The sequence below is a fragment of the Artemia franciscana genome, chromosome 2, assembly GCF_032884065.1.
Source record: "Artemia franciscana chromosome 2, ASM3288406v1, whole genome shotgun sequence".
Classification (NCBI taxonomy): domain Eukaryota; kingdom Metazoa; phylum Arthropoda; class Branchiopoda; order Anostraca; family Artemiidae; genus Artemia; species Artemia franciscana.
The window spans coordinates 14,316,777-14,342,151 of NC_088864.1; the positions used below are offsets into that span (position 1 = coordinate 14,316,777).

At 35.6% G+C, this 25,375-nt stretch overlaps 2 protein-coding genes across 2 annotated transcripts in view; both read left to right on the top strand.

The window, feature by feature from the left end:
* LOC136037637 (E3 ubiquitin-protein ligase listerin-like) overlaps window positions 1-25,375 on the top strand; it is a 158,488-nt gene that overhangs the window by 128,210 nt on the left and 4,903 nt on the right. The window lies entirely within an intron of this gene.
* Window positions 3,502-11,225, top strand: LOC136037625 (rho-associated protein kinase 1-like). The gene has a single exon (XM_065720339.1). It carries the CDS (start codon window positions 6,592-6,594, stop codon window positions 10,687-10,689), a length of 4,098 nt encoding a protein of 1,365 aa, XP_065576411.1. The 5' UTR covers window positions 3,502-6,591; the 3' UTR covers window positions 10,690-11,225.

Below are 25,375 nucleotides of genomic sequence, written 5' to 3' on the forward strand. Positions count from 1 at the left end.
GACACTCAAAGAAAGAATACAGACTGGGATACCGGGACAAAAATGACGACTGGGACACAGGGAATATAAATGACGACCAGGACACTGGGACACAACTACAACGGGGACGCCGGGGGCACAGGGGGATATATAAATGACGACGGGGACACAGGGAATGTTCGATTAGCAATCACCATCAACAAAGCTCAAGGGCAATCGTTAGAAAAGTGCGGTATAGATCTGAATAAGGATTGTTTTCCCATGGACAATTATTATGTTGCATGTTCAAGAGTTGGTAAACTAAAAAAAAGGTAAAAACTACAAAAAAAAACTAAAAAGAAAAAAAACCTAAAAACTATTAAAAAACTGAAAAAGAAAAAAAACTAAAAAAAAGGAAAAAAATGAAAAATAAAGGAGAAAAAGAAAACAAAAAAAAATAAAACAAAATAAGAGAGTTAAATGTATTCAAGCCAAAGTAGCTGAGTTGGTAAAGCGTTATGTTCCAGGTTCTAGGTCCGAGAGGTTCCAGGTTCGAACTTTGTAACACAAAAGAAGAAAAAAAACTAAAAAAGGTAAAAACTACAAAAAAACTAAAAAGAAAATACTAAAAAAAAAAACTAAAAAAGCTAAAAAACTAAAAAAAGGTAAAAAACTAAAAACTAAAAAAGAAAAAAAAAACTAAAAAAAAGGTAAAAACTACAAAAAACTAAAAAGGAAAAAAAAGAAAAACTAATGAAAAAACTAAAAACTGAAAAAGAAAAAAGAAACTAAAAAAAGGAAAAAAATGAAAAATAAAGGAGAAAAAGTAAACTAAAAAAAATAGTATATACAGACCGGGACACAGGGAATGAAAAAAACTAAAAAGAAAATACTAAAAAAACTAAAAAAGAAAAAAAACTACCAAAAAAACTACAAAGAAAAAAAATAAAAACTATTAAAAAAACAAAAAAACTAAAAACTGAAAAAGAAAAAAAACTAAAAAAAGCAAAAAAACTGAAAAATAAAGGAGAAAAAGAAAACTAAAAAAGATAAAAATAATAAAAAAAGGTAAATGTATTCAAGCCGAAGTAGCTGAGTTGGTAAAGCGTTATGTTCCAGGTTCTAGGTCTGAAAGGTTCCAGGTTCGAACCTTGGCTTTAGCATTAATACAAAAGAAGAAGAAAAACTAAAAAAGGTAAAAACTACAAAAAAAACTAAAAAGAAAATATTAAAAAAACTAAAAAAGCTAAAAAGCTAAAAAAAACTTTTAAAAGGTAAAAAACTAAAAACTAAAAAAGAAAAAAAAACTAAAAAAAAGGTAAAAACTACAAAAAAAAACTTAAAAGAAAAAAAGACTAAAAACTTATAAAAAAACTAAAAACTGAAAAAGAAAAAAAACTACCAAAAAAACTAAAAAGAAAAAAAAATAAAAACTATTAAAAAAAAAAAAACTAAAAACTGAAAAAGAAAAAAAAACTAAAAAAAGCAAAAAAACTGAAAAATAAAGGAGAAAAAGAAAACTAAAAAAAATAACTAAAAAAGGTAAATGTATTCAAGCCGAAGTAGCTGAGTTGGTAAAGCGTTATGTTCCAGGTTCTAGGTCCGAAAGGTTCCAGGTTCGAACCTTGGCTTTAGCATTAATACAAAAGAAGAAGAAAAACTAAAAAAGGTAAAAACTACAAAAAAAACTAAAAAGAAAATATTAAAAAAACTAAAAAAGCTAAAAAGCTAAAAAAAAACTTTTAAAAGGTAAAAAACTAAAAACTAAAAAAGAAAAAAAAACTAAAAAAAAGGTAAAAACTACAAAAAAAAACTAAAAAGAAAAAAAGATTAAAACTAATAAAAAAACTAAAAACTGAAAAAGAAAAAAAAAATTAAAAAAAGGAAAAAACTTAAAAATAAAGGAGAAAAAGAAAACTAAAAAAAAATAAAAAAATAAAAAAGGTAAAAACTACAAAAAAAAACTAAAAAGAAAAAAAGGAAAAAAATAAAAAATTTATTTCATCATGTACCAATTCAAAAACGAATGTATATACAGACCGGGACACAGGGAATATAAATGACGACCGGGACACTCAAAGAGAAATTACAGACCGGGACACAAATGACGACTGGGACGTGTATGTCGACTGACGTCATGTTTGTGTGTCGACTGACGTCATTTTTGTTGACTATAAATGACGACTGGGACACAACTACAACGGGGACGCCGGGGGCGGGGGCACAGGGGGGATATATAAATGACGATGGAGACACAAGGAATGTTTGATTAGCAATCTCCATCAACAAAGCTCAAGGGCAATCATGAGAATAATGAGGTATCTGAATATGGATTGTTTTTCCCATGGACAATTATATGTTGCATGTTCAAGAGTCGTTAAACGTGACAATCTATTTATATGTACAGACAATGGGACAGCGAAGAATGTTGTATATTCGCAAGTTTTACGTAGTTAAAAACACATATATATATATATATATATATATATATATATATATATATATATATATATATATCTTATATATATAAAAATAAGTTGTTTGTCTGTCTGTCGACTGACGTCATGTTTGTGTGTCGACTGACGTCATGTTTGTCGACTGACGTCATTATGAAGATTGAGCATTATTCCGTCATGAAGTTGTTTGTCGACTGATGTCATGTTTGTCGACTGATGAAATTACAGACCGGGACACCCGGACACAAATGACGACCGGGACACCGGGACACAGGGAATATAAATGACGACCGGGACAATCAAAGAGAAATTACAACCTGGGACACCGGGACACGAATTACGACCGGGACACAGGAAATATAAATGACAACCAGGACACAGGGACACAACTACAACGGGGACGCCGGGGGCACAGGTGGGATATATAATTGACGACTGAGACACAGGGATTGTTTGAATAGAAATTACAGACCGGGACACAGGGACACAAATGACGACCGGGACACTGGGACACAGGGAATATAAATGACGACCGGGACACTCAAAGAGAAATTACAAACTGGGACACCAGGACACAAATGACGACCGGGACACAGGGAATATAAATGCTATTTATACGCACAGATTCACAGGTGGGACACAGGGACACAGCTACAATGGCGCGTAACTAATATGGCGCGTAACGACTTACGCGCGCGGGGGGGCTTGGGGGGGGCGCGAAGCGCCCCACCAACTAGGTGTTGGGGTGGCGCAAAGCGCCACCCCAACAGCTAGTATATATATATATATATATATATATACAGGTGGGACACAGGGACACAACTACAATGGCGCGTAACGACTTATGAGCGCGGGGGGCTTGGGGGGAAGCGCCCCCACCAACTAGGTGTTGGCGTGGCGCGAAGCGCCACCCCAACAGCTAGTATATATATATATATATATATATATATATATATATATATATATATATATATATATATATATATATATATGTATATATATATATATATATATTTATACTAGCTGTTGGGGTGGCTGTTGGGCCCCCAAGCCCCCCCGCGCGCGTAAGTCGTTACGCGCCATTGTAGTTGTGTCCCTGTGTCCCACCTGTGAATATAGATAGATATATATCTATATGTGTTTTTAACTACGTAAAACTTGCGAATATACAACATTCTTCGTTGTCCCATTGTCTGTGCATATAAATAGATTGTCAGGTTTACCGACTCTTGAACATGCAACATATAATTGTCCATGGGAAAACAATCCGTATTCAGATCTATACCTCATGATTCTAATGATTGCCCTTGAGCTTTGTTGATGGTGATTCCTAATCGACCATTCCCTGTGTCGCCGTCGTCATTTATATATCCCCCTGTGCCCCCCGGCGTCCCCGTTGTAGTTTTGTCCCTGTGTCCCGGTCGTCATTTATATTCCCTGTGTCCCGGTCGTCATTTGTGTCCCGGTCTGTAATCTCATGAACACTGGAACTTGACTATCATAAGACTGAATTACTAGCTGCCTGTGTCGCGCTAATATAAGTACAAGACTTGATTTCTAAACAAGAACTTGGGGGACGACCTGTGCAGTTGACCTCTACTGCAGATGTCGCAATACGACTGGTATTCCCAATCGTGAAGCAACCAGTTCATGTGAATCATTAATAGACTTGGATTTTGATTGGTTGATTCAAAAAGAAACATTTCTACTCTTTTGTTTGACTTGTGTTTAAAGGCACGTAGCCCACAAAGTATTGAATAACTGCTAAATTCCAGATTCTATAAGACTTAACTTTAAATCTTTTTCTAATTTGAAATTTACTAAAGGGATATGGCTGGGAAATTTAGTCCTGAATTTAAGAGTTTCTAAAGGAGTATGGATGAGAGATTTGGTCCTGTATTTAAGAATTTCTAAGGGGGTATGAATGAGAGATTTGGTCCTGAATTTTATAGAGGGGGGGGCTGGTCTATATGTTACATATCCCCTTTCCCGTTGTAGATTGATATCCCCATCAATCAGTCTAATCCCTTTCTTTAAACATTGCATTTTTAATTCTTATTGTCTATTAAAAAAAAAATTTTATTCTATTTCCATAACCTTATAATGATTATTTAAAATTTATAGAAATATTTTCCTACACCTTGTATATATCCTGCACCTAGCACTAAAAAATAATTACATAACGACAACACTTGACATTAACTGTGTTTAGACATGAATACCTGGTTCCAATTGTTTGTTTTAATTTGAATTATAAACAATTTTATCTATTATATTTAATTTTCAATTGATCCCAGGTATTTTAACAATAGAGTGTGAGAATATACAACATTATATAAAAAATCATCACTGGTACTTTTATTTAATTTAAACCATTAATTCACTATTTGGCACTTTGTTCATCACTTATTATTTTGATATATTATTTTCACACCAATCACAATTTTCGTGTCCTTGCCCTATTTACTGATTGAACTAATATAATGTAATTTTCTAATCTATCACCCTTAAGTATTTTTGTTGCTTAAAAATTTAGCAATTGTAAAGACAGGTAGTATTTAAGACCTTACTTTGTAGTTGATTCCTAAGTTCATAAAATTAGGATTTAGGATATTCTGTTCTAAATCTTCATCTAGGTCTGTGACGTTGCTGATATTGGGTTTCCATATTGAATTAGGTTATCATCTATGGTGTCTTCGTGGGTATGTTGTGGTTGTATCCGCTGGCTGGATGTTACGTCTTCTCTAGTCTACGGTGTTCAGTCAGAAAGATGAAAATGATTGTAGTACAATAGATGGTGCTATTTGAGGTGTCACTTGGGTGATAGCCGTCTGGTTGAATCAGATGTGTTTTTCGGGCATTCTTTGGCGGTTTATAAATCATGATAGGTGTTTTCCAGTTTTTGACCATGACGTATCGTCGGCCAATGTCAAGAGTATGCCAAATTCTGTAATAAAAAAAATTCCAAGCAGAATCATGTTGTTAACACATAAAATGATACTAGCGATACGATACTATGAAGCATTATTATAACATTAAATTGCATAATAATAAAATAAAATTGCATAACAGTAATATTATTTAAAAATTCAAAGGGAAATTGAATGTATAATAATTTTTTTTTCTTAGGTACATTCGAAGTAACGTGGGGTATATGAGGTTATATAGTAATTAAGAATTTTCTTATGTTTATAATACTAATATTAGATCATTATGGTTACATGTAAATATAAAAAGACTGAACAAAAGGGGGTGGTTAAATATAAATTTACATAGAGGTCTTAATTTACTCTGGATCATACTTTAATCCAATTTTTTTGAACTTCCAATGCATGATTTGTCGAAAAGTAATACATTTTGCATCATAGCCTTTCAATCATCATGCCTTGGAATATTTTTAGTTTGGAAATAGAGTAGTAAAATTACAAGAGACGACCTCTTAAATCTCTTGCACATAAGAAAAGAAAGGAACGAATTATTTCGTGCTTGTTTGAGGTCTATATTTACATATGATTTTCTGCCAAGAGTATTTTTGATGTATATGCCAAAAAGAAATACAGTATATTGCATCATAGCCTTTTAGCTGTTATACACCAAGAATATTTCCTACAGTAGGGAAAGGATATGTGAATGTTCAGGAAAAGACCTCTCAATTTTCATGTATCCTCACATCTTCCCTGTCAAAATGGCTTAAATATCATCGGGAGCAGTAGGGTTTAATTGACGCATCTCTTGTGTCTCAATTATATCTTTGTTTATTTTTCTTCACTTCAAGAGCTTTCCATAGTTAATTGTTAGTAGCGCTCTTATTGTTAGTGAAATAAGAAATACCATGAATATGGTGATTATAATATTATACCATGAGTTTGGTGAGAACAATCCGTATTGACTCTCCACGTATTTCAACCTTTGGTCTTCGTCAGTGAATAAGGGTATTTGCATATCTAACGCTTCCTTTATTTTTGTTAATTGCATTGTACCTTTAATCTTTTCTATTTTTGGCCATATGGATGTTTTAGATTCCTCATCATTTATATTCGGAATTGTGAAGGACAAGTTTATTCCTTGAAAGTTTATTATTTTTGGGCTCATGACGTTAAATGACGTAATTACATGACGTAATAATGTAAATAAAGGAAGTGTTGTCTGTTTGTTTAAGTTCTTATATTGAAGTAAAATGGACCCAAACAGACTAGCAAAGCTGAAGGAACTGGAGAAGAAGTTTTTAGATCCAAGAGATGTGCTGAATACAGACTGTTTACTTGATAGTATCCAAGCTCTGATAGGTGACTGTGACCATCCAGCTATAAGACGAATGAAAAATGTAGAACTGTTTCTTAACAGATATGATGGAGTCTCAAGCAAGATTACCAACTTACGTATAAAACCAGATGACTTTACGCTGATAAAAGTCATTGGTCGCGGGGCCTTTGGACAAGTTCAACTGGTCAGGAATAAAAATACCGACAAAGTTTATGCCATGAAGCTGCTTAGCAAATACAAAATGATTAAACGTTCAGACTCCGCCTTCTTTTGGGAAGAAAGGGATATCATGGCTCACTCTAACTCCGAGTGGATCGTCCAGTTGCACTTCGCCTTTCAAGACAGCAAGTACTTATATATGGTAATGGATTACATGCCGGGCGGTGATTTGGTGAATTTAATGTCTAACTATGACGTCCCTGAGAAGTGGGCTCGATTTTACTGTGCTGAAGTGGTCCTAGCTTTAGAGGCTATTCATAGAATGGGGTTTGTACATAGGGACGTTAAGCCGGATAATATGCTCCTAGATGCCAGTGGCCATTTAAAACTAGCTGATTTTGGTATCTGTATGAAAGTTGATTCCGATGGTCTTATCAGATCCGGTGTTGCTGTTGGAACTACTGACTATATCTCCCCAGAAGTGCTGAAATCTCAGAGTGGAGAGGGTGTCTATGGAAAAGAGTGTGACTACTGGTCAGTGGGCGTATTTTTATATGAAATGTTGGTTGGTGATACCCCCTTCTATGCTGAGAGTTTAGTTGGGACTTATGGGAAGATTATGGATCATGAAAATTCCTTGCGCTTTCCGGATGACGTTGACGACATTAGTGACAAAGCTAAGGATCTAATAAAAAAGTTTTTATCAGATAGGACAAAGAGGCTTGGAAGAAATGGAGCTGAGGAGGTTAAACGACATCCTTTCTTTGAAAATGACCAATGGACTTTCAATACAATTAGAGAATGTGTTCCTCCAGTTGTACCTGATTTAAATGGTGATGATGATACTTCTAATTTTGATGACATCGAAATTGACGATTCACCTGACGAAAATTTTCCTCAACCAAAAGCTTTTGTTGGAAATCATTTGCCTTTCATTGGTTTTACTTATTCCAAAGATTATCAGCTTCTTTCCAGAGTGGCCAACAGTTCTAACCAACCCAGAGACATCACTGATAAGGGCTCCTCCTCAGAAAATAATAACAATAAGCTTGGAGCTGAACAAGCCTTAAAACTCCGTCAGAGGTTGGAGGAGCTGGAGTCGAAATATCAAGCAGTCGTGAGAGAGCTTGACTCCACAAGGAGGATGCAGGAGTTGATGAGTAACGAACATAGGGAACTTGAAAAGCAAGCTGCCCTTTTAAGGCGCGAGTTAAAGGAAGCTCAAAGAAAGCACGAGAATGAATTGGAAAACAAGAAGAAGTTAGAATCAAGTTTATTTGAAACAAGGAAAAGATTAGAAGATGAGCAGAATCGTCGAACGCGGGAGCAGACGTCAAATCAACAAGTGACTGACAGGATATCGACACTTGAAAAACAGGTTGGAGAATTAAATGAGAAGTTAAAAGCTGAATCAGATAGTCATAACAAGACTCGAAGACAGTTTGCTGACGCAAACTTAAATCTTGTAAATAAAGAGCAAGCAATAGAAGATCTGATGGAACGATTTTCCTGTCTTCAGAAAACACGCGATCAACTCGAAGTTGAAATATCTTCACTGAATTCGATTGCTGATAATGAACGATCAGGTCGGTCTCAGGAGGCTAAAAGGTCTCTTGAACTAGAGAAACAAAAAGTATTACTTCAAAATGAGGTTGAGAGGCTCAATGATAAAGAGAAGCATGCAGTTGAAGAGAGTCGAAGGTTGGCCGAGGAAGTGGTTCGGCTTGAAAAGAAAGGTGCTTCTTTAGATTATGAACTATGGTCGATGACGCAGAAGTATCATGCGGAGGTTGACTCTCACACACAAACTAAAAGAGCGAAAGCCGGACTCCGAGAGGAAGAGAATACAGAAGAGGTTAAGGGTCTTCAGAACAATTTGATAGAAGAAAAATCAGCCCGACAAAATGCTGAATGTTTGGCAGAAGAAAAAGAGAGGGAATTGTCATTGATGGCTGTAGATTTAAGACAGTTACAGCAACAAATTTCCAAAATGGAGTCTGAGCTGAAGCAGGAAATCGAAAAGAACAAGTCTCTCTCAAATCTATTAGAGAATGAAGGTGCAAAAAAGGCTGTATTGCATTTGGAGATGGCCAATATGTCATCGGAGGTATCCCTCCTTAAATCAAGAGAAAGGCAACTGAGCAGAGACGTGGAGAGTGCCAGAGAAACAATTAAAAATCTAGAAGACTCAGTTATCAGATATAAGCAAATGAAGTCCTCAACTGATTCACAAATGAGGGAGCTTCAAGATCAACTAGAAACGGAACAACATTTTTCAACTTTGTACAAAACCCAATCAAGTGATCTGAAGGAAGAACTAGAAGAGAAATATCAGGCTTTAGATACATTGGAAACAGAGAAGGCCAATATCACCTATCAGCTGCAATTATCGTTAGCCAGAGGAGAATCAGAATCTTTAGCCCTTAAAATAGCCAAGGATGCTCTGAGCGAGCTGGAAAAAGAGAGAACAATGAGAGAGTTGGAATTTAAAGATCTGCAGTCGAGACTCAAAGCGGAGATCTCAAATAAAGAAAATGCTATTCAACTGGCTAAAGAACGGGAAACAGATTTTGTTCATTCTATCGAAGATCTGAAGAAAGAAACAGAGAATTTGTCTAATAAGCTAAGAGCCAAGGATGAAGAATGGGCTCAGATTCCCTTAGTTAGCAACGAGGAATTGGACCGTCTGACTAAGCAATTAAAAACTGAACAAATGCTGAAAATGCAGGCTGTCAACAAACTAGCGGAGATTATGAACAGGAAGGATATGAACAACACCAAAGGAAAGAAGTCCAGCAGTACTAGTGCCGATCTGCGAAAGAAGGAAAAGGAAAATAGAAAGCTCCAACAAGAATTAACTATGGAAAGGGACAAATTGAATCAGCTCAATGCCAAATGGCAGAAAGACTTACAGAACACACAGGCTGTCCTTTACGAAGAAAGTCAACTGAGAATGAAACTTCAGATGAAGCTTGATGCCAAAGATGCAGAGATTGAACAGTTGACTCAAAAATTAGCTTCTGCCGCGGCTGACACAGCTTCAACTATTAGCAGTGGAGCAGAAAATGAGGATGAAGAAAGTCGTCTGGAAGGCTGGCTATCCGTTCCATTGAAGCAAAACATTCGACGCCACGGATGGAAAAAGCAATACGTTGTGGTTTCGAGCAAGAAAATATTATTCTATAATTCGGAGAATGATAAGCAGAACACAGATCCAGCACGAGTTCTCGATTTGAGCAAAGTATTCCACGTGAGGTCGGTGACACAAGGTGATGTGATAGGGGCTAAGGCCAAGGACATTCCAAGGATTTTCCAAGTCCTGTACGCAGGGGAAGGAGAAACTAAAAGGCCTGAAGAAGCGAGTTCAGTTGCAGAGATGAGCAGTCTATCCCTGACAGAAACCAGCAAACCCGGATTGCTGCATCACAAAGGACATGAACTGCTGCCAATTTCTTTTCGTATGCCGACCACATGTGAAGTATGCCCTAAGCCTATGTGGCATATGTTTAAGCCACCCCCTGCCTTAGAATGTCGTCGCTGTAGGATAAAGGTTCATCGGGATCACTTAGAGAAGCAGGAAGAAGGTATTGCACCGTGTAAAGTAAATTATGATTCCAGTGCTGCCAAAGAAATCCTTATTATGACTCCTTCAACAGAAGAACAACAACTTTGGGTCAATCGACTGTCCAAAAGATTAAAAGCAGCGGGTTTCCGGCCCAATTCACACAACCCAGACGGAACCCGAGTCTCTCCCAGAGAATCAACCCGCTCAGCGTTTCGACCTAAATCTTCCCATATTCAAAAATCCTCAACTTTGCCAGGAAATAATGGAGCATTAAGGAACAGTAAATAGTGAATTGGTAGTGGCTAAGAATCACGATGTCTTAACTAGTCTTATAGGTTGGCATTGTTTTCAAACTGCCAAATATTTTTTTTTCTATGCACGATGTGTGCAATAAGTGCAAATTATTTTTTTTCACGCTTGATTCAGTGTTATAAAAGGCGTATCTGTATTTAGTTCCCAGCTTTAAGTTGCTTTACCTCAAAATTTTGAGTCTGATATGCAGCAAGAAGGGAGGAGGTACAAGTGTTATAAGTTGAGAGGAGGTAGAAGGCAGTTTCGAAAATTAAACAGTGCTAAGTTAGTTTTAGTTTTAGAACCAATACATTTAAATAAGAATTCTGTAAAAGAATAAAGTTGGAAATATTTCTTAAGACCTAACAAGTGAGATTTGGTCCTAAATTTTATAGAGGGGGGGTGGTCTATATGTTATATATATATATACATTCGTTTTTGAATTGGTCTTTTTTTAGTTTTTAGTTTTTTACCTTTTTTTAGTTTTTTTTAGTTATACCTCATGATTCTAATAATTGCCCTTGAGCTGGTATATGATGAAATAATTTTTTTTGGTGCTTCGCGCCCCCCCCCCCCCCCCGAGCCCCCCCGCACGCTTAAGTCGTTTTGTGCCATATTAGTTACGCTCCATTGTAATTGTGTCCCTGTGTACCACCTATGAATATAGATAGATTTATATATGTGTTTTGTACTACGTAAAACTTGCGAATATACAACATTCTTGGCTTTCCCATTGTCTGTGCATATACAAAGCCTTATGTACTTATAATGACGTCATATGCAAACGCTCTTTTTACAAACAAACAAACATGCATACACACAACTCGTTTTTATATAGATAGATAGATAGATAGATACAATACAAATTAACTGCGTAAAACTTGCGAATATACAACATTCTTTGCTGTCCAATTGTCGCTGCATATAAATAGATTGTCAGGTTTACCGACCCTCGAACATGCAACGTACAATTGTCCATGGGAAAAACAATCAGTATTAAGATCTATATCACATTTTTCTAATGATTGACCTTGAGCTTTGTTGATGGTGATTGCAAATGCTAATCAAATTGGGAATTGCAATCTTTTAAATTGAAAAGGCAGATCCGTTGGAATCATGGGAACGCGAGGAATAAGAACAGCCTCACCCTCAAAAGGCCTTGTCAAGATTGTGGCCTCTATTACGTTTTACATTGTTTTTTTTTACGGCAAGTCGCGTGCCATTGCAAAGCTTTGGTGGGTTGATATTTCTTAACAGTATTATTGGTACGCCTATTTTTAGTTGTAGCACATGTGGTGGAAACCCTGAAAGATCCACGGAATTTAAAAATTCAGATGTATAATTAACCGCTTCATTTGGTTCCAAAACTGTGTCGACTGACTTGTAAAGGACTGCCTGGTCTCGAATCTTGGTCAAAACAATATTGTTGATTTCGTGGACGTCTATATTTTTGGGTGCAAGAATCGCTCTTTCACTTAGCCGTTTATTATTTTTATAATTGTTTAGAATATTCGGAAATACTTTTTCAATCAATTCATTTTTGGACGTCACTAAATTACAGAACTCAGCAGGTAGTTGTATACGTCCTGAAATTGAGTCTACTGGGAGCTTTCCGTTTCCAGTTGCCAGCAAATGATCTGAAAATGTTTGACCAGAGTCATCGTTTTGCAATCGGACACGCATATTTGTAGTTAATTTTAATGTTTTTACGTGTGCCCATAAATTAGAATTTTTCAGGCAAGTGTTCATTTCGTCTGGAGGGGTTGATCTAGGTATTATAGGTAATGTTTGCCTGAAATCTCCCGCAAGCAATATTAATGTGCTGCCAAAGGGTTTCGAATTCCCTCGCAAATCTTTCAAACATTGATCCAAAGCCTCGAGCGATTTTTTGTGTGCCATTGTGCACTCGTCCCAAATAATAAGTTTGCATTGCTGCAATACTTTACCCATCCCAGATGATTTGGAAATATTGCACGTGGGAGTTTCTGTAGAATGCAAATTCAGAGGCAATTTCAAAGCGGAATGAGCAGTTCTTCCACCAGGCAGCAACGTTGCGGCTATTCCGGACGACGCAATTGCCAACGCTATATCATTTTTTGATCGAATTGATGCCAGAATCAGTTTTATCACAAACGTTTTACCAGTACCTCCTGGCGCATCCAAAAAGAAAATTTCTCCAACGTTGTTATCGACACAATGCATTATCGTATCATAAATGTCTTTTTGTTCCGACGTTAACTTGGAAATGTTATTTTGTACATACGACAGTAGATCACTCGTACTGTAACTTAGTTCACGATCCAATTCTACACATGTCGAAACAGCAGTGATACGATTAGGTGAAGGCATTTCCAAATCCTGAAGAGGTTTGTTTGCCATAATTCGCACAAATCTTCTATAATAACTAAAGTGTAGTTATAAAATTCTGATGTAAAATCAAAAGTTATATCAGACGTCTCTAACCGTTTTCGATGGAGTATATCTTCGGACATTTTTGATTTATATTTTTCCCATAACTCTGTAGGAGCTGATGAAAAGCAAGTTGTTAAAATGATGCCAAACAATGCACGAATTTGACTTGGAGTTGACGTTTCGCACGCGTCATTGATGCAGTTATCCCACCGTTGGTCATTCTCCAATAAATTCAGAGCTTGGCCTGCACTACGGTAAGTGTCATGTATAGTACCGTTAACAGTTCTCAAATACTCAAAGGATGTCGGACCGGGTACATTCACCAAAAGCAGGCGTAGAAAGAAGCATTCATGTTGATTGGGGTGAACGGTGTAGAGTCTTCCTATCGTGATATCTTTGAAGATGGTAGGTTGGGCGTCGACTGACTTACCCTGTTTTCGACGTTCAAATACTTTATTTTTAGCATTCCACGTGTAATACGAAGGCACTTCAGTATACAGCAGTTTTTTTTGCAAAAGAATCATTTTTGCAAAGCGAAAAGAAAGCAGTTAACTTTGTATCCGGTGGATTAAAGGCTCTTTGTTGCACGTTGGTTTCCGAGAAATAAACACGTTGACCATTGTGTAAATGTACCGCTAAGTGAACAACAGCTGGACTACGTTCATGTCTCGGAAATGAAAGAATTCGCCAAACAGCTTCATTACTGCTTATGTATCTTCCATCCTGATATTGTACGATTTCGTCGATATCTTTGATTTCGGACTGCAAGCCAAAAACTGCCATGTCACTGCCTTTGTTGACGTATTTACATATGTATTTGATTGCCTTTAGGGAGTTACAGTATTCAACGTTTATGTGTGCATTAAATGTTTTTGATAATAATGGGGAATATGGAACAACCCACTGGTTATCTACTTCGATGGTGTTACCCTTGCGCTTCTTTATTATTGCTGTTTTACCGCCTTCTTCAGTAGATCTTCTTCTATATTGTGGGTAACCATCATTGCCAGTAATTGTGTTGGATACTAAAAGTCGAGGATATTGCTTTGTGCACCTTCCTTTGGCCATGCATGGTAAATTTTCATTCAGTGCACCGCAAGATCCATGTATCATATTTTTAACAACAATATCATATAACCCCTTATCGACATTTTCATCAGGTATTTCAGCGGAAATCACATCATCAATTTCGTTCTAAGCAATTTTATTATGTAGCCAGATTAGTATATGTGCGTGTGGCAAACCTCGTTTTTGCCATTCCACTGAGTGCATCCATCATCGCACTGACACAAACACTTCAAGTTTTACTATGTAGTTTGTCAGTGATTTCAACTTTTGCCGGGAGACACGGGCCGTAATGTCATGTCTATGAACCACCGATTGTCCTTGAAGTAAAAGCTGCTGTATCTCGTCCCAAGATTGATTACATGTAAATGTAATAAATAAATCTGGACGACCATAGAGACGAACATACGGAATAGGATCTTGAGCATATTCATGCATATGACGGGGACTGCCAGCATATGACGAAGGTAAAATCGTTAATCTTCCAACGTCTGTGGTATTACCGTCATTTACAACTGCATCTCGCAAATGAATTTATTGTTCAGAGCGGAGCTTGGTCTGATTCAGGCGGATATATAGCAAACGTTCTGATTCAATTTTAGCATACATATCAACGACATATTGGTGAAACAATTGACGGCATTTTAAAATATAATTGACTTCATCCTGCCGAATCATTAGTCTATAGGAATAATAATGCATTGCACTGCATTTCTTATTCATTTTTTTTTAGTGGCTGGATTCATCAATTTAATATTAAAGTGATAGCCGTCGGCTCCATCCCAAAAAATTATAGGATATTGTAGGGCATCGTAGCATCGATGAGTTTCAGCAATTCTTAACAACTGAGCGTTTCGCTTATGAAGAATAATATCTCGAGGTAAAAACTGATCACCGACCATAACGGTTGCCACTTCGTCGATAGTTGGAGCATTGTGTCTACGCACATGTTGGTCAGGAGGCGTTTTGTCAGAGGAAATAACAATTTTATGCGTATCAGTAGGCATCAAATCGATGGCTGTTTTGAACAGACGCACTAAATTATGTTTTCGTGGAAAAGATGTTGCAATTGGGAAACGATCGTCCTTTTAACGTTGGGAGAAATTTCGCAACGTGCATTCAATTCAGAATTTCTATCACTGATGAAGTACAATTGTAAAAATTTATGTTTCTCGCCTGAGATGGGTAGAAGGGACCCTGCTCTATGATAAATTTGCCCTTTTACTTTGAAAGTAGGCATAAATTGATCTGGATTTTCGATTTGGGCACCAAACGACGTCATTTGGAAACATGAGTTATATTTTCTGATCTGTGATAAAAAAAAACCGGGACAAAAATGATGACCGGGACACAGGGAATATAAATGACGACCGCGACACTCAAAGAGAAATTACACACTGGGACACCGGGACACAAATGACGACCGGGACTCAGGGAAACAACAACAACGGGGACGCTGGGGGGCACAGGGGGATATATAAATGACGACAGGGATACAGGGAATGTTCGATTAGCAATCACCATCAACAAAGCTCAAGTGCAATCATTAGAATAATGAGGTATAGATCTGAATACAGATTGTTTTTCTCATGGACAATTATATGTTGCATGTTCAAGAGTCGGTAAACCTGACAATCTATTTATATGCACAGACAATGGGACAGCCAAGTATGTTGTACATTCGCAAGTTTTACGTAGTTAAAAATATATTGGTGGGACACAGGGACACAACTACAATGGCGCGTAACTAATATGGCGCGTAACGACTTGCGTGTGCGGGGGGGGGGCTTGGGGGGCGCGAAGCGCCCTCACCAACTAGGTGCTGTGGTGGCGCGAAGCGCCATCCCAACAGCTAGTCTTCTATATATATATAAAATAAGTTGTATGTATTTTTGTTTTGAGGGTTTAAATGTAAAAACTAGGAATTGCATATATATTTCGAAATGTTTTGACAATAGATTAATGTTATTTGAAAACCTTAAAAAAGATACTTAAAATTTTGAGGTTTATTATAAATTGTTGAGCTTTAGCAAGCTTGGCACGTGGAGATTTCTCCAACTGTCAATGTTACAGATTGTTACCAAAAAGCAAAACCAGGCTTGCGGTTCAAAGAGAAAGGGCCAGATTAGGAATGTGCAATTTACGTCAACGAAGGCGTGTCGAGGAACTACCAGAGCAACGCAAAACCAGACTTGCTGCTGAAAAAGAAAGTAAAAAAAGAAGGCGTGTCTAGGAATCACAAGAGCAACGTGAAAACAGGCTCGCGGCTTCAAGAGATAATGCTAGATTAGGAATGTGCAATTTACGTCAACGAAGGCGTGTCGAGGAACTACCAGAGCAACGCGAAACCAGACTTGCTGCTAAAAGAGAAAGTGAAAAAAGAAGGCGTGCAGAGGAATCACAAGAACAGCAAGAAAACAGGCTTGCGGCTGATAGAGAAAGTAAGAAAAGAAAGCGTGCCGAGGATCACAAGAGCAACCTGAAAATTATCGCCCTGCATTCAGGTACAGCCCAGTCGATGATTATAGTAGATGTGTTCAAATCGGGACTATGTCAAAAATTTGTCCCTATTGCAAGGCCTTGAAATGCAATGGTGAAACAATGAGAATGTGTTGCGCCTCAGGAAAAGTTAAACTTCCTCTATTGGCTGCACCACCAGAGCCATTGAAGACTTTTGCTTACTGGAACTACGTCAGAATCTAAGCGTTTTTTTATCACAGATCAGAAAATATAACTCATGTTTCCAAATGACGTCGTTTGGTGCCCAAATCGAAAATCCAGATCAATTTATGCCTACTTTCAAAGTAAAAGGGCAAATTTATCATAGAGCAGGGTCCCTTCTACCATTCTTAGGCGAGAATCATAAATTTTTACAATTGTACTTCATCAGTGATAGAAATTCTGAATTGAGTACACGTTGCGAAATTTCTCCCAACGTTGAAAGGACAATCATTTCCCAATTGCAACATCTTTTCCACGAAAATAATAATTTAGTGCGTCTGTTCAAAACAGCCATCGATTTGATGCCTACTGATACGCATAAAATTGTTATTTCCGCTGACAAAACGCCTCCTGGCCAACATGTGCGTAGATACAATGCTCCAACTATCGACGAAGTGACAATCGTTATGGTCGGTGATCAGTTTTTACCTCGAGATATTATTCTTCATAAGCGAAACGCTCAGTTGTTAAGAATTGCTGAAACTCATCGATGCTACGATGCCCTACAATATCCTATCATTTTTTTGTGATGGAGCCGACGGCTATCACTTTAATATTAAATTGATGAATCCAGCCACTAACAAAGAAATGAATAAGAAATGCAGTGCAATGCATTATTATTCCTATAGACTAATGATTCGGCAGGATGAAGACAATTATATTGTAAAATGCCGTCAATTGTTTTACCAATACGTCGTTGATATATATGCAAAAATTGAATCAGAACGTTTGCTATCTATCCGTCCGAATCAGACCAAGCTCCGCTCTGAACAATACATTCATTTGCGAGATGCAGTTGTAAATGACGGTAATACCATAAACGTTGGAAGATTAACGATTTTACCTTTGTCATATGCTGGCAGTCCCCGTCATATGCATAAATATGCTCAAGATGCTATTGCGTATGTTCGTCTCTATGGTCTTCAAGATTTATTTATTGCATTTACATGTAATCAATCTTGGGACGAGATACAGCAGCTTGCACTTCAAGGACAATCGGCGGCTCATAGACATGACATTACGGCCTGTGTCTTCCGGCAAAAGTTGAAATCACTGATAAACTACATAGTAAAACTTGAAGTGTTTGGGTCAGTGCGATGCTGGATGTACTCAGTGGAATTGCAAAAACGAGGTTTGCCCGTGTCTTCCGGCAAAAGTTGAAATCACTGATAAACTACATAGTAAAACTTGAAGTGTTTGGGTCAGTGCGATGCTGGATGTACTCAATGGAATGGCAAAAACGAGGTTTGCCACACGCACATATACTAATCTGGCTACATAATAAAATTACTTCTAACGAAATTGATGACGTCATTTCCGCTGAAATACCTGATGAAAATGTCGATAAGGGGTTATATGATATTGTTGTAAAAAATATGATACATGGACCTTTCGGTGCACTGAACGAAAATTCACCATGCATGGCCAAAAGAAGGTGCACGAAGCAATATCCTCGACTTTTAGTATCCAACACAATTACTGGCAATGATGGTTACCCACAATATAGAAGAAGATCTATTGAAGATGGCGGTAAAACAGCAATAATAAAGAAGCGTAACGGTACCACCATCGAAGTAGATAACCAGTGGGTTGTTCCATATTCCCCATTATTATCAAAAACATTTAATGCACACATAAACGTTGAATACTGTAACTCCGTAAAGGCAATCAAATACCTATGTAAATACGTCAACAAAGGCTGTGACATGGCAGTTTTTGTCTTGCTGTCCGAAATCAAAGATATCGACAAAATCGTACAATATCAGGATGGAAGATACGTAAGCAGTAATGAAGCTGTTTGGCGAATTCTTTCATTTCCGATACATGAACGTAGTCCAGCTGTTGCTCACTTAGCGGTACATTTACAGAATGGTCAACGTGTTTATTTTTCGGAATCCAACGTGCAACAAAGAGCCCTGAATCCACCGGATACAAAGTTAACTGCTTTCTTTTCGCTATGCAAAAATGATTCTTTTACAAAAAAACTGCTGTATACTGAAGTGCCTTCGTATTACACATGGAATACTAAAAATAAAGTATTTGAACGTCGAAAACAGGGTAAGTCAGTCGACGGCCAACCTACCATCTTCAAAGATACACGATAGGAAGACTACACCATTCACCCCAATCAACATGAATGCTTCTTTCTACGCCTGCTTTTGGTGAATGTACCCGGTCCGACGTCCTTTGAGTATTTAAGAACTGTAAACGGTACTATACATGACACTTACCGTTATGCATGCCAAGCTCTGAATTTATTGGAGAATGACCAACACTGGGATAACTGCATCAATGACGCGTGCGAAACGTCAACTCCAAGTCAAATTCGTGCATTGTTTGGCATCATACTATGATGGAGCTCTCCATCAGCTCCTACAGAGTTATGGGAAAAATATAAATCAAAAATGTCCGAAGATATACTCCATCGAAAACGGTTAGAGACGTCAGATATGACTTTTGATTTTACATCAGAAATTTTAAAACTACGCTTTAGTTATTTTAGAAGATTTGTGCGTATGTATGGCAAACAAACCTCTTTAGGATTTGGGAATGCCTTCACCTAATCGTACCGCTGCTGTTTGGACATGTGTAGAATTGGATCGTGAACAAAGTTACAGTACGAGTGATCTATTGTCGTATGTATAAAAAACATTTCCAAGTTAACGTCGGAACAAAAAGACATTTATGATACGATAATGCATTGTTTCGATTACAACGTTGGAGAAATTTTCTTTTTGGATGTGCCAGGAGGTACTGGTAAAACGTTTGTGATAAAACTGATTCTGGCATCAATTCGATCAAAAAATCATATAGCGTTGACAAATGCGTCGTCCGGAATAGCCGCAACGTTGCTGCCTGGTGGAAGAACTGCTCATTCCGCTTTGAAATTGCCTCTGAATTTGCATTCTACAGAAACTCCCATGTGCAATATTTCCAAATCATCTGGGATGGGTAAAGTATTGCAGCAATGCAAACTTATTATTTGGGACGAGTGCACAATGGCACACAAAAAATCGCTCGAGGCTCTGGATCAATATTTGAAAGATTTGTGAGGGAATTCGAAACCCTTTGGCAGCACATTAATATTGCTTGCGGGAGATTTCAGGCAAACATTACCTATAATACCTAGATCAACCCCTGCAGACGAAATGAATGCTTGCCTGAAAAATTCTAATTTATGGGCACACGTAAAAACATTAAAAGTAACTTCAAATATGCGTGTCCGATTGCAAAATGATGACTCTGGTCAAACATTTTCAGATCAATTGCTGGCAATTGGAAACGGAAAGCTCCCAGTAGACTCAATTTCAGGACGTATACAACTACCTGCTGAATTCTGTAATTTAGTGACGTCCAAAAATGAATTGATTGAAAAAGTATTTCCGAATATTCTAAACAATTATAAAAATAATAAATGGCTAAGTGAAAGAGCGATTCTTGCACCTAAAAATATAGACGTCCACGAAATCAACAATATTGTTTTGACCAAGATTCGAGACCAGGCAGTCCTTTACAAGTCAGTCGACACAGTTTTGGAACCAAATGAGGCGGTTAATTATCCATCTGAATTTTTAAATTCCGTGGATCTTTCAGGGTTTCCACCACACGTGCTACAACTAAAAATAGGCGTACCAATAATACTGTTAAGAAATATCAACCCACCAAAGCTTTGCAATGGCACACGACTTGCCGTAAAAAAAAAACAATGTAAAACGTAATAGAGGCCACAATCTTGACAGGACCTTTTGAGGGTGAGGCTGTTCTTATTCCTCGCATTCCCATGATTCCAACGGATCTGCCTTTTCAATTTAAAAGATTGCAATTCCCAATTCGATTATTATTTGCAATCACCATCAACAAAGCGCAAGGTCAATCATTAGAAAAATGTGGTATAGATCTTAATACCAATTGTTTTTCCCATGGACAAGTTTACGTTCCATGTTCGAGGGTCGGTAAACCTGACAATCTGTTTATCTGCAGCGACAATTGGACAGCGAAGAATTTTGTATATTCGCAAGTTTTACGCAGTTAATTTGTATTGTATCTATCTATCTATCCATCTATATAAAAACGAGTTTTGTGTATGCATGTTTGTTTGTTTGTATATACCAACAGCTAGTATATATATATATATATATATATATATATATATATATATATATATATATATATATATATATATATATATATATATATATATATATATATATATATATATCATTAAAAGAGAAATCACCAATGCAACAGCATAAACACAAAAAAAAAGAGAGACAGAAGGAGAAAAGGAAGACTGTTTTCCTAAATTAGTGATTAATATAGACCAGCACTTGAATGAGGCCTTAACCCTACTCATCCATACAATCACATAGGTCAAACAGCATAGCCATACACAATCAACCATAAAGAATAATCCATGGACAGGCAGTCATGTCGTCAAGAAGTATAAGTCGTCATTTACCAAACAATAGAAACAATAAAGACAAATAATTCAGAGGCAACAACCCAACACAAGGGCTCATCAGGAGAATACACTTGTCTATAGGGTTTCGCCACATTAAATTCTCTACCCAGCCAAGTCTTGTGGCTACCACAGAATATCCATGGCATCCCCGTGTCAGGTACCACCCCCAAAATACATGCCTATGAAAGAAAAAAAACAGCAAATGTAAAACAACCAAGTAACACCAAAACCAGCTTATCCTGTTAATATATCCCTCTTTTTGGCAACAATAGGTAAACTAAATATGATAAATTTTACCAAATCACCAATATTAACACATTGCAAAAAACCTGAATGAACTAAACAATTATAGAATTCATCTTTACCATGTGACTAATTTTTAAGAAAAAATCCGCTCTATTAGAAACACAATTCAAAATAAATGGCGCTGCAACATCATTTCTCGAACCTCCGAAATTAGTTGAAAATTTCTTTAAGTATTTCCAGATAATTCTTTTGATATTTATTTAAAAGTTCGTTATAATGAAAACTAAATTTTTTAAATTGCCAAGTAAGCTATAAATGGGCTGGCATTCCCCCCCCCCCGTAGGAATTCCCACAATTTGCTTATACAAATCACCACCAAATCTTATATAAGTAATGTATAAAACAAATTCTAATAACTCAAAAATCATATCCAAGCTGTAACATCTCAAGTTAACTGTAGTATTAAAGCAGTTTGTCCATATAGCTTTTTTATTATAAGCGTCTATTTTTAAGAACCTTTTACTAGAAAGAGGAAAGATTTCTTGATAACAGTTTTTTAAATTATCTAACACTACATTAAGTGATAAATTAGTATACATTGTCGCAAAATCGAAAGACTCAATTCTTTTAGCTGAAACCATTGTTAAAGAATCTATCACCTGCAGTGAATTATTAACACTCCAATATGGATTAAAATTCGAAAATTTTTTAATACCAGAACAATAGGTTTTAAGTTTATTTACAATTTCCTTTAAAATTAAAGAGAGGTCAGTAGCAGCAATGCGGGTTGGACATTTAGCTGCTCAAGGGCTATCATTAGAATCATGAGGTATAGATCTGAATACGGATTGTTTTTCCATGGACAATTATATGTTGCATGTTCAAGAGTCGGTAAACCTGACAATCTGTTTATATGCAGAGACAATGGGACAGCGAAGAATGTTGTATATTCGCAAGTTTTACGTAGTTTAAAACATATATATATATATATATATATATATATATATATATATATATATATATATATATATATATATATATATATATATATATATATATCTATATTCACAGGTGGGACACAGGGACACAACTAAAATGACGCGGAACTAATATGGCGCGTAACGACTTACGCGCGCAGGGGGGGCTTGGGGGGGTGGGGGGTGCGAAGCGCCCCCTCCAACTAGGTGTTGGGGTGGCGCGAAGCGCCCTTTCAATAGCTAGTGTATATATATATATATATATATATATATATATATATATATATATATATATATATATATATATATATATATATATATATATATATATATATATATATATATATATATATATATAGTTATATATAGTTATATATATATATATATATATATATATATATATATATATATATATATATATATATACCAACTGTATATATACCAACTGTATGGTGGGACTGTATGTCCCACCTGTGAATATTTTATTTTTTTTTAGTTTTCTTTTTCTCCTTTATTTTTCAGTTTTTTTCCTTTTTTTAGTTTTTTTCTTATTCTATTTTCAGTTTTTTTATTAGTTTTTAGTTGTTTTTTCTTTTTAGTTTTTTTAGTTTTTACCTTCTTTTAGTTTTTTTTTAGTTTTTTTTCTTTTTTAGTTTTTAGTTTTTTACCTTTTTTTAGTTTTTTTTAGTTTTTTAGCTTTTTTAGTTTTTTAGTATTTTCTTTTTAGTTTTTTTTTATTCCCTGTGTCCCGGTCTGTATATACATTCGTTTTTGAACTGGTATATGATGAAATAATTTTTTTTTGTTTTTTTCCTTTTTTTCTTTTTAGTTTTTTTTTCGGTTTTTACATTTTTTTTAGCTTTTTTTGTAGTTTTTACCTTTTTTAGTTTTTTTTTATTTTTAGTTTTTTTAGTTTTCTTTTTCTTTATTTTTCTGTTTTTTTTCCTTTTTTTAGTTTTTTTCTTTTTCAGTTTTTAGTTTTTTTAGTTTTTTATTAGTTTTTAGTTTGTTTTTTTTTTAGTTTTTTTAGTTTTTACCTTTTTAGTTTTTACCTTTTTTTACTTTTTTTTTAGTTTTTTAGCTTTTTTAGTTTTTTAGTATTTTCTTTTTAGTTTTTTTTGTAGTTTTTACCTTTTTTAGTTTTTTTCTTCTTTTGTATTAATGCTAAAGCCAAGGTTCGAACCTGGAACCTCTCGGACCTAGAACCTGGAACATAACGCTTTACCAACTCAGCTACTTCGGCTTGAATACATTCGTTTTTGAATTGGTGTATGATGAAATAATTTTTACGTCATATGCGGATAGACAGACTGACACACAAACAAACAACTTATATTAGCCTCGGAACTCGGAACGATTTTTTGAAAGTTAGTAAGTGTAAGAGTCGTTGTTTTCTTTGCCAAGATCATTTTATCCCACGGACATCTGTTAAGAGTACATTGTATAATAAATATTTTGCATGCAAGTTACGTGGTAATCTTAATTGTAAAACAACCAATGTAATTTACCTATTAGAATGTAATAAATGCTGCCTACAATATGTGGGGGAACAACTGATAATATATATAAAAGATTTTCTGGACATAAGCCAACAGTTAATAATGAAAAAACTAATAACTATCTAGTTCAACATTGTAATAATGGTACATGTTCCATATCAGATATAACTGTCACAATTTTAGAAAATTTAGAGTTAGAAAATTTAAATAAAGAAGAGAAGAACAATAGACTACGTAAACAGGAGGATTTCTGGATCCATACTCTTGGTACAGCTTATCCTTTTGGGCTAAATGATCGTGTAGAAAAATATGGTGACATGTGTCAGGTTGTTGTTAAATGTATTGATGGTTTTATGGACCATCCTTCTTTTACTTGTCCTACTAAACGTAAAAAACGATCGAGAGGACATAGGAAAAATAATAGAAAAAATGAATTAGATTTACATATGCTTTCTATAGATCTATGCCAGCTACTTGAATCTAAGGGTATGATTTATGTAATAAAATGTCTAAATAATTTATCCAAGAGGAATTTAATCAAACTTTTCTGGATTGTTAAGAATAATACAGCTCTTGAATATAATTTTAAAGTAATATGTGATACAATTCGCATTCTAACTAAAACAAAATTTATTTCAAAAAAGAAAAAGTTTGATAAGATTGGTAATAAGGATAATAGATTATATTTACCTATTAATTTTACTTGTAAGCAGATTGAAGATATTAATTTGCCGGAAATTTTAAATAAGCGGGATGTGAAACAAGCCCTTCCTAGTAATTTGAATTATAATGATAGTCCAGTTTTAACTTATAAATTTTCAAAAACTATTGGGCAAATTATTTTTAATTATAATTTAATACTTAGAAGATTAGATAGCGATGTAAATTGGAAGCCGGTTTGTAACTGCAAGCAACTTGGCCCATTTGTAAATCCCACTTACAAACATGTTATAACAGGGGACTTGTCAATAATAAAGCATGATGATCTTCAAATTATAATGAATAAAGGGGCTAATTTCCGTCTTTCTCATCATCTGAAACCATCGAGTGTTCTTGATGGCTTGGAAAATGATTTTGATTTATTTATTGATAAGTGGTATAAGAAAGAGAATAAAAATAAAGAGAGTTTTCAAAGTTGGAAGAAATTAATTATTAGTAAAATAAGAAATAAAATATATTCTAACTTAAAAAATAGTAACACTATATCATTATTTTATAATGCTAAGATTAAACAAGCAATTGCTAATCTACAAAATGAATTTGTAATTGTGCCAGTGGATAAAGCTAATAATAATTTTGCC